This window comes from Dasypus novemcinctus, chromosome 7 (genome assembly GCF_030445035.2).
Source record: "Dasypus novemcinctus isolate mDasNov1 chromosome 7, mDasNov1.1.hap2, whole genome shotgun sequence".
Taxonomy (NCBI): domain Eukaryota; kingdom Metazoa; phylum Chordata; class Mammalia; order Cingulata; family Dasypodidae; genus Dasypus; species Dasypus novemcinctus.
The window spans coordinates 123355852-123371379 of record NC_080679.1 but is presented as its reverse complement, the minus strand read 5'-3'; the positions used below and the strand labels follow the sequence as shown (position 1 = coordinate 123371379).

At 61.4% G+C, this 15528-nt stretch overlaps 1 protein-coding gene across 1 annotated transcript; it reads left to right on the top strand.

The window, feature by feature from the left end:
• Positions 1–10225: 10225 nt before the first annotated feature.
• On the top strand, positions 10226–14443 carry EN1 (engrailed homeobox 1). Its single transcript, XM_058301274.1, has 2 exons — positions 10226–11087; positions 14089–14443. The coding sequence occupies exons 1-2, from the start codon at positions 10226–10228 to the stop codon at positions 14403–14405; spliced, it is 1179 nt and encodes a 392-aa protein (XP_058157257.1). The 3' UTR covers positions 14406–14443.
• The last annotated feature ends 1085 nt before the right edge of the window (positions 14444–15528 follow it).

The following is a 15528-nucleotide window of genomic DNA, read 5'->3' as shown; positions in this document are numbered from 1 at the left end:
GAGTTCCAGAGGTCGGTTCCGAGGGGGCGGGGATGTGCGAGTGGCACGGCGGGGTGTGTCACAGCCGGGCAAGTCCCGCTGCGTCGAGGCGCGGAGGCCGAGGAGAGGGGCGCGTCTGTCCCCGTGGGCCGCGAGGGGCACCCGGTCCAGCGGGCTCCAAGTCCCGAGCGGCACACACCGCCGCGCTTCAGGGCAAGGCCCCAGCTGGTTGCGCTTCAGGCGGCCGCAGGCAGAACCTGAATAGGAACGTTCAACACTGCCTGGAGCGCTCGTGGGCGCCCCTTCTCCGGAGGCTGAAACCACCGCTTCGCGGAGCGTGTCGCCCCAGGCCGAGTCCCGCAAACTTGCTCTCCATCCCGAAAGTAAAGGATCCCGAGTTCAAAGTGGCAGTCCCTCTGAATGTCCCAAGGGGAGCTTCGATCCCCCAGGCGTGGGATGCGACGTTGCTGGAAGAGCCGCCCGTCGGGCCACCCAGAGCAGAGGACCAGCGCCGCGCGGCGGGCAGCCCGGGGACCGCGGGTCCTGCTCGCCGGGCGGCTCCTGCCCTTGGCCCTGGCCGGCTGCTCGCGCTGTGCCGGGTCTCCTGGATGGGCACATCCGGCTCGGGTCCCGCTGGTCCGGGGCAGGAGCCGGGGGCCTAGCGGGAAAGGACCCCCCCCCCCGAAGAGGAGTCGGCCGCAAAGCAGAAGTTATGGGCGGATAAATTGAGCAAAATACTACCCGCTCCCTCCCCCCTTTACTGTGCCTTTAACATTTCACGCAGCGTTCAAGGGTAAGTTGCTAGGGTCTGGGCTATCCCACAAGGGCTTCGGCGCCTGCTTTTCTACTCATGGGGACACTGTCCGGCAGTGAGCCTCTGGGCAGCACCAGACGGCTCGGTGGCCTCGACCTCCCCCGTGGTCCCCGCCAGCCTCGGGCACTCTTCAGGGTCCTGCGCTTTCCACATGCGCCCCCTTTGTGTCCTCACTGGCCGCACGACACCGGGTTATCCCCAGACCAGCCACATTGCAAAGTGAACGGAGTTTTCTTGTTGGTCTGATTCTAAGACAAAGGTTTAATTATTATGGGCAATTCTCCAGGTATTTCCGGCCAAGAAACATCTTGACCTCGCTGAGATAAGATCCTCATACAATCGAGAAAATAGCCACAAAACCGAAGCATTTACACATTCAATATGTATACGAGATCTAGGATATAAATGACCACTAAAGGCCCAGATCTACAAAAGGGCTAGAAATAAGTGACAAGACACAGTTGTCTACGCATTCTGCTCAGATTCAATGTTATGGCTGGGAGGGCATCCATCTAATCCAACCCCCTTCGTTTACTAAGACGGAACTGAGGCCCAGAGAGAGCCGGGGACCAGCCCAAGGTCACCCAGCACTCAGCAGTCCCAGAGGATGAGAGAACCCAGTCCCCGGCTCCCAGAGCAGGGCCCGTTCCACTCTGCCGAATCACAGGGCAACCAACCCCGGGGGCCTTTCCAGATTTGGCTCTCATGAAGTGAGGGGATCTCGAGAAAGATCGCCTTCCTGGTATCCCTATATCTCTCCCCTCTTCCAGAGAAGAGTTCAGAGCAGGCGCTACCTTCAGGCGTCGACTGTCAGGCAAGAGGTCCCAGCGGCACGGAACTCAGACCCAAACCCCGCGCCCCAGCCTCGCGGACTCGGAAAGCCGCCGTCAGCCGCAGTGCTGCCAAGGCGCCGACAGGTGGCGTGTTTCCCACAGGAAACCCGGCGGGGAATCCGCCTGCGCCCGGTGCCCAGTCCCTGCCAGCCTAAGGTCCCTCCCCCGAGAGCAGGGAGACGGAGAGGGGGCTGCAGGGAAAGCCTGGGCTGGATGTTCCAAAGTGAAAAAGAAAGACCCTAGAAACCCCGACTCTCGTCGTGAGTCGAGGCTCGGAGCGGCCTCACGCTGCACCGTTTCGGGGGCCCGTAACCGTGGGGCGCAGAGGGCGAGGCTGGGCCGGCTTGGCCAGAGAAAGCGCCCGGACCCAGCAGGGTCACCCCCAGGAGGCGTTACCTGCCCTCCACCCCTCGAAACACAGGTCCGCGGCTCGCCTCGGTCACCCACGCTGGTCTACTGCCCCCTTAGCGGCCATGCCCAGCCCCCACCCTTCCAGCTTTTTTTTTGTTTTATGTGCCGGTGGGGAGGAAAAGCGCGAGCTTTTCACTTGCGGCGATAATTGCCCGCGAGATAGGTTTCTTGATTTGCTCACTCTTTTATTGACTTTTCCTGTAATATTTGGCTTTCCCGCTTTGATCGCCCAAAGATCATATATTCGCCTCCTTTGCATAACAGTTTGGGGGCGGGCTTGCGGGCGGCGGGAGGGAGGGACGGGCCAGGAATGGCTGTGGGGGGGGCTGGTAATCCTCCCCGCTTCTGTCCCCACTCCCAGCCCGCTGGCGGGAATCTAGGCCTGCTGTCCCCTCGCCGACCCCCACCCCTAACTCTGCCCTTCACGTCTGCAAAATGCCCAAGGCGAATGGGGGCTAAGAGGAAGCGGCTAACCCCCAAAGACCCCGACTCTGCTCCCCCAGCCCAGAGAAGAGGGTGGCTCTAATTTTGGGGGTGATGTAAGTGGGTTGATGGCTAAGGAAAGGAGACCGCTCTTCCCTGCGCGTCACGAGGGGTTTAGGCCGCAGAGCAGTACCGGGATCCCGAGTCCCGTCGGTCGAGCCCGGAGACCAGGGGGAGCTCCTTCCCCTCTCCAGGCCTCAGTTTCCTCATCTGCGGAGCGGGCTTTTGATCTCTGCGCCTCCCGGGGTGCCTTTGATCTTGACACTGCAACGCGCTGTCCACCGTCCCCCAGGCAAGGCTCTGGGCCTCGCGGATGCTAAGGTGGATCTTGGAAGGAAAGAGAACCCCTTTAACCCAGCGGTTGTTTTCAGCCGGCCTCCAACAGCTGCTTGCTCTGGCTTTGCAAAGTTCAGTGCCAGGGGTAGGGGGCGCGATGAGGGTGGAAAGTGAGCGGTTGGTTTGGGGTCAGAGCCCCTTAGGTCGTTGCGACTTCACACACCTCATTTCCAGAGCCTCAGTCGGAGGGAGCGCTGCCCCCTTCCCAGCTCGCGCGCAAAGGCTCACCCGGAGACCAGAGAGTGGACACGCGCAGGCACACACTGGCTCAGAACCCCGCACGTAGCTCAACACCCCCCAGGATCAGACGGACACACGGACGCCCATAAGGCTTCCGTGCACACTCGGGCACACACGCACGCACATACGCACGCACAGGGAACCTCTCACGCACGCACTCACGTAACACACGCACGAGCGCGGGCGCACGCTGGTCCCGCCACCTCACTCTCTGCAGCGGCAGGCAGACGAGAAAGGTGGCGGCGGAAGGCCCGGGTGCTGCCGTGACTCCCCACCTCCACCCCCTACCCGGCCCAGTTTGAAAAAGGAGGTGGGGACCTGGGCGGGGGAAGGGGGGGAGACAGGTTCCCGACTCTCCCTCTCCGCCCCTAGGCGAGGAGACCCACCGACCCCGCCGGCCTCCCCTTCGGACTATTCTTTCCTCAACCCCTTCTCCACACCAGTTGCCCAGCTCCGAGCTCGGTCGGAACCCGGAGCCTTTCCCGCACCCTCCCCAGGAAGCGGGTCCCGAGGCTGCAGCGCCCAAGTGCGGGAAGGGGACGCGGCCTGGATCGCGCCTCGGGGATGGCGGGGAGGGGTCGCCGACAGTCCGACGCGCGGACTTCTCTTTCCTCGAGTCAGTGGGAGACCAGCCCAGAGACACACCCCACCCCTATAGGAGTCCGGGAAGGAGGAGGGGGACAGTTAGCTCTGGGCGAAGCAAAAAGAACACGGATTTGGAGCCGCATGAGCGTTCCTGTGAAAGGACTTGGACAGCGCGTTTGTTCTCCTCTCCTCGCGTAATTATTATTATTCTGGTGGCGGCGGTGGTCCCCAACTTTGGGGTTGGGTCCGGTCCAGGCCTCCCAGGGAGCAGGACGGAGCCGAGGTGTTGGCGGGGGGGCAGCAGAAACCGGAAGCCGCGCTGGCCCCTCCTCACCCGCTCGCACACTCGCACCCCCTCGCGCGCTCGCTCGAGGCCAGTCGGTGTGGACCCGGAACCACGCGGAGCCGGATCGAGGCGGGAATCGCCATTCGGACAGGTGGGGACTTTGGGGTGGCGCGCACAGGGGTTCCCTGAGCCTGGGGGAATTGGCCTCGGGGCGTCTACTCCAAAGGGGTGAGGACGAGGGAGGGTGAGAAGCCAAATAAAAGAAAATTCGAGCGTAGCACTGCATTAAGTCTAGCTTTTTTTCCTTGGGTGTATGTGCGTGTTTGAACACCAGGGTTTCACAGCTTGGGGGTTTGCATGAGACTGAGTGTACGGAGAAAAACGTGATGTCTCATTTAAGTGGAGAAAAAATATAGAGAGAAATATGTGTAATTGCCTGGCCTTCCGGTGCCGAGAGCTCTAAAATCTTTGGCTCCCGGGGCCTGGCTGGCTGTATGGCTACAGTCCTGTAGCTGTTTGGGGACACGGAGAGGGTGATGAAAGGTCTCATTTCCGAAATCGGAGCGAGGGAGCACTGCATCTTGCTCCCGGACAATCGCGCGCAGCCCAAACGCCGCGCGTAAACCCGGGAGCAGCGACCGGTCCTTCGGCATCCGGCGTCTCGCGCGGGGGCTCGGGCGCTCCTCCGCGGCTGGATGCGAACCACGGCCCTGGAAGCCCTTTCCGAACCCCGACTGCTGATTCACGGAACTCACTTAAGTGTTTCCCCCATTTCCCGCGGCCCCCGAGACCCGAGAAAGGACTCAATTTTTTCTGACAGTCAGGATTTTAGAGGAAACCAAACACATATTACAAAAGCCCTCTATGTTCAGATAAAAAGAAGTCTAGAGGGAGGCAGGGCGTGGGGGCAAAAATCCAAATATTTAAAGCCTCCCAAGTGCCAACTCCAACAGCAGGCTTTTTCTCGGGCTTTCTAAGAACCCGGGCATTTTGGGGTGTATTTCATTGTACACAGGGAAAAAAAATGCCACCCCCACCCCACCCCCACGCCCTCAAAGGTATTTTTTGAGCCGTCTATGCACAAAGCTGCTGCCCCAATTTGGGGAGCCGAGAGAGCGTCTTATTTTCCATGGATCGTCTTCCACGCACCCCTGCCCACCTCGACTTTTTCTCTTCTCCCGTCCCCCCACCCCCCCAGTCCCACTCCCAGCTTCGGGCAGAATTGCTCCGGTTCCGCAACCATTACCTAACGAAAACCCCCCAGGCCCACCCCCCACATTATTGTCGCCTCCAAATGAAGACCGAAACCCGAGCGCTAATTGAATTAGTCTCTTGAAAGGACTGTCAGGTACAATGACGTGGCTCGAGGCCCCACATTTCCCAAGGTCTACAGGCTTTGGGGACCTGCGATGTATGGTCTGACCTTCCGGCTCATCATAATACCGCGGCACTTGTAGCAGAAATCTCTACGCATTCACTCCCAACAAAACCGCTGGTCACCCAGTCCCCGTAGGAAGGCTGCGCGCTATTGTGTTGCGACAACTCATTCATGTCCCGCGCCACGAGGCCCCACAGCCATCTGATCTACACTCGAAATGCGATTACCACCGGGTGCATGCAACACGCTCGCACTCCCGGCCGGTCGCGCGCACGCCCCGCCCGGCGGCGAGGTTTCCTTTCACAATTCTCCTCTCGGCCCGCATCCTAGAAAGAGAGGGGTGGAAGCTTGTACGACCCCCAACATTTGTCTCTGCCGAAACGCAATCCAAAATTCTGCGCAAACTCAGGCTGGGCTGGGGAGAGAGTTCTTTTTTCTGCGCAGCACACACCCCGAGCCTCCACACAAACACATTTTTGCCTGTCCAGCTGGCGGGCTGACTCGGGTACACACGCGAGTGTGCACATACACGGGCTTCCTGCCAGCACACAACACACACTCACAGAACAGTGTTCTCCCCCCATAATACAGAAAATAGACACACAAGCTCGCGGCCCCCCGGCTCCCCGCCACTCTGACAGCGTTTAGTGGTCTTCAGAAGACTGGGGTGGGGAAGAGGTACAATTTCTCAGCTTTCCCCCTGAGTGCTCCAAAACACAAATGGATCTTCTTCCGGTATGACCCCCAAACTTCTCTAGCAGCCCCCCAAGCACACACAGTATACTCTTCCCACTGGTGTGGTCAGCAGCCTTTGGCTCAGAGGAAGCCCCTGTTTTGTGGCACAGAAGAAGTGTCCTGGGTGGAAACGAGGTAAGGCGGTGGGGGTCTCTCTGCCCGACTTAGCCCCAAAGGTATCTTTGGGCCTCCTGCTTCCAAAAGGGGAGGGAAATCACCCCCTTCCCCACTTGGACATTTAAAACAAAACAAAACCTTTTTCTTTCTGTCCTCCTCCTCTTTCGGAGCTGGGTATTGAAGGGGAACTTGGGGTAATCAGCATTCCTTTCTGAGACTTGGCCCAGTCCGAGGCCCTCTTCGGGGACTCGCTGGGAGAACTGCGCTGCCCAGAACCACGAGGCGGTGCAGGAGGAAGCCCCGGCTCTGAAATTGCTCTGCACTTGGCCCAGGAGCCGAGGGCTTTTGGAGAAAGGGGCTCCTTTCCACTCCTGGCAGGTTCCCCCACACCCCTTCTGCCCACCTATCTCCCTACCATCCCGGCCTGGGTATCTATTAAATTGGAGGAAATTCCCTAATTCCCCAAGACAGAAGAAAGTCCTGGAAAAGATGGCCATACATATGCGCCCACTGGCGCATACACACCCCTCCACACACAGCCAACCTCTTTTCTTGCACACGCAGCCCACCCCGTGCACCTTCTCACCCACACGCCCAGTCCTCCGGACCCCTCGCCCTGCCCCGTCGCTGCCGACATTTGCTCGCTCTCCGCCCTCACACCTCACTCCCAGGCTTGCCAGAACACCAAGCCGCTCACACCACCTTCTCAAGAGTATGTTCATTTTCAGAGGGGAGAGGAGGGCGCCGGCCCGGGTGGGGGTCAGGGAGCGAGGGCGGCGCCGGGGGCACAGCATCCGGCCCTGGCTGGGTCTGGGGAGGGGTGGGGGTGCGAGCCAGCGCGCCCAGCGCCGCCTAATCCAGCCCCAGCTCGTGGGCCGCGGGTGCATTTATCATCCCATTACTGTAACAAATCCGGGCTCCACTACATGAAAGGTAAAATGAATTACCGACGTTAAGCCGTCAATAAAGTCATTTCTGTAAATGGTGTCTCCAAAGGGCCGCCGCATTATTCAGCTGGCTTTATCAGCTGGCTGGAAATTACGTGGAGGAGCCGGGCCGCGCGGCGCGCGGGGCCGCTCACTTTGATTAAGCGTCTTGCCAGCGCGATGTGACAGAGCTTTTGACCAGGGTTTTATTCACAGGCCTGTGATGAACGCCAAGCTGATCAGGCGGAATGAAGAGTAATTAAAACCTATAAATTATCTTCCGCAGCCCTTCTCGAGGCGTCTCCTGCAGGCGAGATAAGGCGTCGAGACCCTATTTACGGCGCTGAAAGGGACCGCGGAGCACAAAAGCTACGCGGCTAAATAGGATATTGATAGTGTCCTAATTAGAATTTAATTAAGTACCCACGCTCGCTTGCGGGATAAAGATTTCAATTTTCCGAACTTAAATATAAATAAAATCCCACCCCCATTTCGGGGATTAGGGGAAGGGGGCGCCAGGGAGATTTCGGGGTGCCCTTGGGCACGGGACTGAAGGGGACCCAGGATGCTCCAAGGTGGGGTAGAGGGCGGCTGGAGAGGGGTTGAGGAGACCTCGGCGGCCGCCCATCGGAGCGCTCGGGAGTGAGGTTCTCGCTGACACCGCCCCCCATCCCCCCCCCCCCCCCCCCCCGCCCTCATCACCACTCAGGTCCAGCCAGGAATTTGGGAAAAGGGGGGGGGGGCTCGGCTGGCTTGAAGACGCAGAGAGCAAAACGAATTCCCGCTCTCCACCAGCCCCTCTCAGTAACTTCGGCTACTACGATAGCTCACCCTCTTGTGGTTTTCGTTTTATTCTCTTCCTAACTCCCTGTGATTTTTCTGGAAAACTGGGGAATTATTTTGCATGTCCCAGCTAGACAACATCCCTCCAGAGAGCCTCCCTCGGTCGTCTCAGCTGGCGTTGGCGGTCAGGGCGAGCAGGTCCGCTGGAGCTGCAAAAACGATAACCCTGCCACGGCCTCGGTTGTCGGAAACTTTCTCCTATCTTTTGGACATCGCAGGCTCCAGCCGCCCTTGGGACCCTGGCTGCTTGGCAGGGCAGACGAGCCCGCCGGTACCCAGGCCTCGCTCCCCTGCTCCTGGCTGTGGGAGAACTTTTGTGGGGTGCTCTCGCCAGGAAACAAGCAAAAAAGAGCCCAGCGGATGGGAGATGGATGTCAGCGAGCGAGGGAGTGGCTGGAACTCCGCAACCCGCCCCCCCCCCCCCCCCCGCACCTCCAAAACTGTAGATGGACGCACAGGACTAGAGCCGGAGGCCCTCAGGAAGTTGGAGGCAATTACAGAAAAATCACTTGCCCCGCAAAGGGGGTGAGGGTGGGAAACTCGCATTCACATCACCAGCTAGTCAGGAAAACACCGAGTGGGGCAGTGCTTTTATTTATTGGATTTTACTCTGCAGGGAACTCTAACATGGAGCTTGCCCTGAACCCAAGAGCCCGGGCCTCGCTCGCAACGCCGCCCTGACTCGCCTGGTCCACGCGCCCTCCCGGGACAACTCCCCGATGCCCGGGCGGCCCAGACTCCGCGGCCGGCGAAGGAACGAGCTCCCCCGCGCGCCCGGCTCTCGACTGCCCCGCGCCCTCTGGGCCTGGCTCCGATGGCGTCAGGGTAGCTCCCGTGTGTTGTCGAAGGTCTGGACAGGGAAGGGCGTGGGCGTGGATCCCCCGGCTCGCCACGCAGTGCGGGCGGTCGGCATGCGACCCATGAGCGGGCGCTGCCGGCCAGGCACGGCGGGCCTCCCGCATTTGCCATTACTGAAAAATAAACTGCGCCTCTGAAAGTAACCAACTCCAGCTAGGTCTATTTCACAGTAGCGACCTCCTCTTCCTCTCAACACATCCCCTCCAACACACACACACACACACACACACACACACACACACACACACACACACACACACGGGCAGTGACAACCACATCTCCTCCTTAATAGCAAGAAGAAAAAACGAGAAAATAAAAGGTTGAGGTTCTTAGGCTCGAGGGCGCAGGGAGCCGAGGTCCCTGTCTCCCGACCCTGCGTCCGGCGCGCGCGCACCCATAATCCTGCATTTCTCCAACAAGTTGTTTTGGGAGTTGCTTCTCTATTTGCCTACACCCCCAAAACCACCCCTCCCCCTGTCTCCTCTGCCCCCTCCTGGGTCCCGGCCTAAAGGAGCGGGAGGGACCGAGACCAGGGAGGGGGGAGGGCGGGCCAGACGCGCGGGGCCCACGCCGCGGCGCCCCCTCTCCGCCCGCGGCCGCCGCCCCCGGATTATTTATCCGCAATGTCCCGCGCGCGCCCATTGGGCCGCGGCCCGGGTGTCAGCGCCGGTGCCGTCTCGCCATTGGCCCCGCACACGTGCGGCCCTGACTCACGTGCTTCCGGTTTGAAGGCAAAAAGTGTGCCTGGGTGATTTTTTTTTTAGGCGAGAGAGTTTGTGCAAAGATCCGAGCTGTCAGAGATTTGAAAAAAAAAAAAGGCAGCCCCGGCGCTGGCGGAGACGCGCTCTCCCTGCAAAAAAAGCAAAGGCGATTAAAGGCGCTGCCAGCCTCGCGCTCTGGGCACAGCTGAGCGTGACACTCGGGGAAGTCAAACCCCTCACTACTTGCCTAGGAAGATGGCTAGACTTTAAAGACTATTTTTTTTTCCCCTTTAAGAAAAAAAAAAATTCCCGGAGCTTTTTTCTGTCTTTCTTTTTTCTTTTCTTTTCTTTTTTTTTTCCTTTCTCTTTTTGTCTTTTTGGCCGTGGCTTACTCCCCATTTAAAAGAAATCATTGAATCTGGTGGCAGAAAGGAAAAAAGACATAGCCAAGTGTCTCCATATCTGGATGTCTACAAATTAGAGAGGGCGAGACAACAAGATCTGTCTACTCGATAAGGGCGAGCGATCCAGGCCCGGCGCCTGGGCTTTTTTTTTCTCCTGCGCCGCCCCGTGCCTTCGCCGGGGCTTCGCCTGCCTCCTTCCTCCGCGCACCCCCACGGGCCGCTGGCAAAGTGGGGTGGGGAGCGAGGCGCGGGGGGCGGGGGCCGGCGCGGCGGCCGGGGCGGCGGGGCGGCCGAGCATGGAAGAGCAGCAGCCGGAACCTAAAAGTCAGCGCGACTCGGGCCTCGGCGCGGCGGCGGCGGCGGCCCCGGGCGGCCTCGGCCTGAGCCTCAGCCCCGGCGCCAGCGGCAGCAGCGGCAGCGATGGAGACAGCGGGCCGGTGTCCCCGCAGCCCGCGCCGCCCTCGCCGCCCGCGGCGCCCTGCCTGCCGCCCCTGGCCCACCACCCGCACCTCCCCCCGCCGCCCCCGCCCCCGCCGCCGCATCTCGCGGCGCCTGCTCATCAGCCGCCGCCCGCGGCCCAGCTGCATCGCACCACCAACTTTTTCATCGACAACATCCTGAGGCCGGACTTCGGCTGCAAAAAGGAGCCGCCGCCGCCGCAGCTGCTGGTGGCGGCGGCGGCCGGAGGGGGCGCGGGAGGAGGAGGCCGGGTCGAGCGCGACAGAGGCCAGACCGGAGCAGGTAGAGACCCTGTGCACTCGCTGGGCACACGGGCGCCGGGAGCCGCCTCGCTCCTCTGCGCCCCGGACGCGAACTGTGGCCCGCCCGACGGCTCCCCGCCAACCGCTGCCGCCAGCGCGGGTGCGTCCAAAGCCGGGAACCCGGCAGCGGCGGCGGCGGCGGCGGCGGCAGCGGCCGTGGCGGCGGCGGCGGCGGCGGCGGCAGCAGCGGCGACCAAGCCCCCGGACAGCGGCGGCAGCGGAGCTGGCGCGGGGAGTCCCGGCGCGCAGGGCGCCAAGTACCCGGAACACGGCAACCCTGCCATCCTGCTTATGGGTTCCGCCAACGGCGGGCCAGTGGTCAAAAGTGACTCGCAGCAGCCTCTCGTGTGGCCCGCCTGGGTCTACTGCACGCGCTACTCGGATCGCCCGTCCTCCGGTGAGTACCCAGCCTCGAGAGCTGCGTCATGCCCGCTGGCCCCGCGGATGCCCCCCAAGACGCCCAGCCGCTGCGCTGGACAGAACAAACCCAGCGCGGGCGCGCTCGGTTCGCTCGCCTGCTTCCTTCTCCGCACCCCCGGCCCAGTTCCCTCCGGCCGCACGCCCAGGTCTGCGCTCCGGAGCTCGGCGGCCACTGCCCAGAGGGCCACGGTTCAGGGCGAGCAAGGCTCGAGGTTCGGGCCTTCGGTTTCGAACTCTGAACCCCTGGGGCCGCCTTCTTTTGTTTTACCTTTATTTTCCTTCGGAAAGCTACACAAGAGTCATTGATGTCTTTTTTCCAGGGAAGGGGTGTTTAGAATCCGCAGGAAGGTGGGCCTAGTGATTTGAGTCTGAAACCCTGCCAGTCTGCTCCTGCCGAGACTGAAATCGAGCAAGCCTTTGGCCAGAGAAATTACCTTCGCCGCCTGTTCGTACAGACACAGACAGCAGCTCGTGATTCTCTTCAGAGAGTTCGTTTACGCAGAGTTAGATATGGAGACCCACAGGAAGATAGAGAAAGGCGTTGGAACGGTCCCCTCTTCCGTCTCCCGGGCCGGGGAGCAGGGCTGGTGTGACCCGAGTGGGTAGAATCCCAGGGAGAGGCGAGTGCTGAAGCGGTGGGTGCCGGGAGCACTTGCTTCTCTGGGGCTGACAGTCGCGGAGGAGAGAGGGCAGGTCAGGCTGAGGCCGGGAAGCGGAGCCCACCGCGCGGGCAGCCAGCCTCTTCGGCAGTTTCTCCGCTTTGCGGCTCCCGTATTCTCCCGGCCCTGTCCGGCACCTTCCTCCTGTCACTCCTTCTGGTGCCTGTCTGCCGTTTCGCAGGCCCGTTTTTTCTCGGCTTTTCTTCGGCCTTCTTTCCGACTGTTCCTCGCGCTCTGCGGAGCGGAGGCTGAGGCCTGCCGTGAGGCAGTCGCCGCGCCCGGGGAGAGGAGGCCAAGGCCTGCCCACGCCCCGGCCGGCAGCGCCCCAAAGACGGTGGGGACCGCCAGAAGGGCGGCCGAGGTCCTGGCCCCATGATCCGGGCTCGGGGGCGCCCAGGACCGGGAAGAGGCCGGGCACAGGGTCGCCACGCGCCGCTCTCCTCCCGCAGAGCCCTCGCCTCCCCACCGCAGCCGGCCGGGCGCGGATCGATGCGCACTATCAGCCCCCGCCATCTCGAGCCCCGTTATTGACACGTCCGGCTCCCTGAACCTCCGAAAAGCTGCTTTGATTGACTCGCCTGATGGATAGAGTGATTGAGCTGTCAGACTGTGCGGCTCGGGCCGGCCAGGAGGCTACGATTTTATTACAAGTGTCCGTGCCTTCCGCGCGCATATACAACAACACTCCAACGTGTCCCGAACGCACAATGCGTAGCGGGGCCTTTCTGGGATGTGTTCATCTCCTGGCTCATCTCTGCTTGCTCCCCGAATCAGGAATCTAAGTCAAGGCCTCATCTCCGCCATCCTGCTTCCGGGTCCTCTCTGCACCCTGATCGCGGGTGTGCCTCTTTGTTCTTGGCCACTTTCCTTCCTCCGGGCCTGGGGATGCCAGGTCCTGACTACTGGCTGGGCAGTTCAGGGCCCGAGACTCAACCCAGGCCTGAGCTGCTGTGGTCTGCTAGGCCTGGACTTGTCATAGGACAACGGGGGACCCAGCCCCTGGCCCTCCCTGGGAAGCAGAAGCTGTCTAGCTTGCGTCTCTGTGGCCAGGTTAGGAATGCCGGCAAAAACCCTCCCCTCCAGTTTTGTGACTTAGGAGGCCTGGCAGGGGCTTGGTTGGACCCAGGAAGCTCCTGTAACCATGGCAAGGCCCAGGAAGTAAATGCCAAAAGGCTTGGGTGTAGAAGGGGCTGGGCACGGTTGCAGCCTGTGCAGGCACCACCGCATCCTCCCTGTCTGCCTTTTCTCTCTGCCTCTGGCGTCCCCAGAGCAGCTCTCCTCCCAGGCTCCTATTTGAGGGAGACCTCATCTCCTCGGGGAGGCGTCCTATGGCCTCTGCCCATATCCATCGCGGGGCTCAAGCCCAGAATTTTGTCGGGATTGTCCCTCTGCCTCTGTCCTTCTGCCCCTGTTTTGCTCAGGGGTGGGCTGGGGGTGCAGGTTCCCTGTAAATCCCGCAGGAAAGCTTGTCCGCCTTGTTTTGGTTGTTCACGTAGAGATAAGGGAGACCCGGCCTGGGCAGGTGGGTGGGGAAATGGGGAGGGACCTCTCTTTCTTGCTTGTGCCATCCAAGAGACAAAGCGCACCTCTGGAGGCCGGAGACTGCCTGGGACAGAAAAAGTGCTTGGTTTAGGCCAAGAAGAAAGAAAAAGAGGCGGTAGAGCCTGCGGACCCCAGCTGCAATGGAGCCGGGCCACCACCGCTCAGCTCTTCACTAGCCCGGTGTCTGCAGGGGTCAGCAGCGACAAGCCACTGGGGCCTGACTGAGGGAGTGTGGGAGGCTTTTGCAGGGAGGGGGGATTCGTGTGCAGGCTGGATGGAAGGGGATTCCCCAAGGTCCTGCCCTCCCCGGCTTCAGGCCCAGCCTCTATTTATTTCAGGCCTGTGGAGGGGGCAGGCCCCTGACCCCCAGCTCTGGGCTGGGTCTGCTGGGGCTCCAAGAATCTGACCATCTTGGATTCCTTTCCCGCCTTCCTGGCCAGGAAGGGCTGTGACTTCAGCCTGTGCCCGGCTGTCCTGTCCTGAGTTGGGGTGCGGGCCACCCACACAACCCCAGCCTGTTTTTCTCGGAGGCTCTTCTGGTCCTCCGGAAGGGAACGGAGGAGCGCAGCGGCGCGGCGAGGGGTGCTTGGATCAGGGGAGCTGGCCGCAGGGAGGGCGCTCGGGCGCAGCAGGGCCTCCGCCGAGCGCCCCCGGAAGCGCGGGGCCGCCATCCCCGGCTCGGCTCTGCCATTCTCACGGCTTCCTCTGCCCTTTCCCCCCTCCCCTCTGCCCTCCGCCCCCCCCCCCCCCCCCCCCCCGCCCTCTCCGCCGCTGCAGGTCCGCGCACCAGGAAGCTGAAGAAGAAGAAGAACGAGAAGGAGGACAAGCGGCCGCGGACGGCGTTCACGGCCGAGCAGCTGCAGAGACTCAAGGCGGAGTTCCAGGCGAACCGCTACATCACGGAGCAGCGGCGGCAGACCCTGGCGCAGGAGCTCAGCCTCAACGAGTCCCAGATCAAGATCTGGTTCCAGAACAAGCGCGCCAAAATCAAGAAGGCCACGGGCATCAAGAACGGCCTGGCGCTGCACCTCATGGCGCAGGGACTGTACAACCACTCCACCACCACGGTCCAGGACAAAGACGAGAGCGAGTAGCCGCCGCCGGCCGCCGCCGCGCGCCCCTCCCGGCCTCGCCGCCGCCGCCGCGCCCGCCCCGCGCCCGGGGAGAGAGGACGGCGCCCAGGAGGGAGGGGGCACCGGGAGAGGACGGAGACGGGGAGAGGCCCTCCGAGTGGAGAGCCGCGTTCCAAGGAAACGTGTTTCCAAAAGCGAGAGACTCGGACAGGTGCTCTGGAAAACTAAGCTCTCCTCTCCCTTCCCAGTGTCAGGGGCGAGACCGCGAGCTCCCGAGAGCCCTATCTAGCCAAACCGCTTACGACCTTGTATATATTTAATTTCAGGTAAGGAACAGAAATATGTGTAGCGATCTCTATTTGCTGGACATTTTTATTAATCTCCTTTATAATTATTGTTATAATTATTATAATTATTATAATTATTTTATCCCCCACCCCCGTCCCCGCTGCCCCCAACCCAGTTTCGTTTTCGTTGCCTCTTTTCTTTGAATGTTAAAGCGCTTCTCCGGTGCCTCCCGCCCCGCATCGCTGCCCCTCGTTTCTCGGGGGCTTTTCTTTGTGTGCGTGAGAGTGTGTGGCCTCGCGTGTTTGCCCTTCGCCCCTTCCCCCCCTCCCCGGCCCCTTTCTGTCGGTCTGTTTGTCCCCTTTCGTTTGCCGGAGACTTGTTGAGAAATACCAACCCCACGGACTGCGAGACTGAACCGCCGCTACAAGCCAAAGATTTTATTATGTTCAGAAACCTGTAGTCTGAAATAAAGTGTACACTGTGCTCACGAGCCCCTGGCGGCCCTCCTCTTTGCGGGCTTGGGGAGGGCGCGCGCCGAGCCACCCCGGCGCACACACCGGGCGCCGAGCCTGCGAGCCAGGACGCCGGGCCGGCCTTACAAGCAGCACAACGAGTGCTGGGGGCCCGGGGAGCTCGGTGGCAGAGGCGGCCCAGATTCGAGTTTGGCAGGGGTCTGGAGGGTCTGGCGACCCGCTTGGTCACCCTTCACCCTCAAGGAAACCAGAGGCAGGAAACCCCAGTCCTGGCTTGACAAACCCCGCCAGGGCTGCCCATGTGTTGAGCCGGGCCCTGGGCAGCTGCGGCCTCCTCTTCCACCTGCTCCTCGCTCCACCTTGTATCCTTTTTTTTTCTTCTT

What these genes read in the sequence shown, in the direction of transcription:
- EN1 (XM_058301274.1), top strand. Translation starts at nt 10,226, where the DNA reads ATGGAAGAGCAGCAGCCGGAACCTAAAAGTCAGCGCGACTCGGGCCTC. An exon ending in CTCGGATCGCCCGTCCTCCG is followed by an intron (nt 11,088 to 14,088) that starts GTGAGTACCCAG and finishes CCGCCGCTGCAG; the next exon opens with GTCCGCGCACCAGGAAGCTG.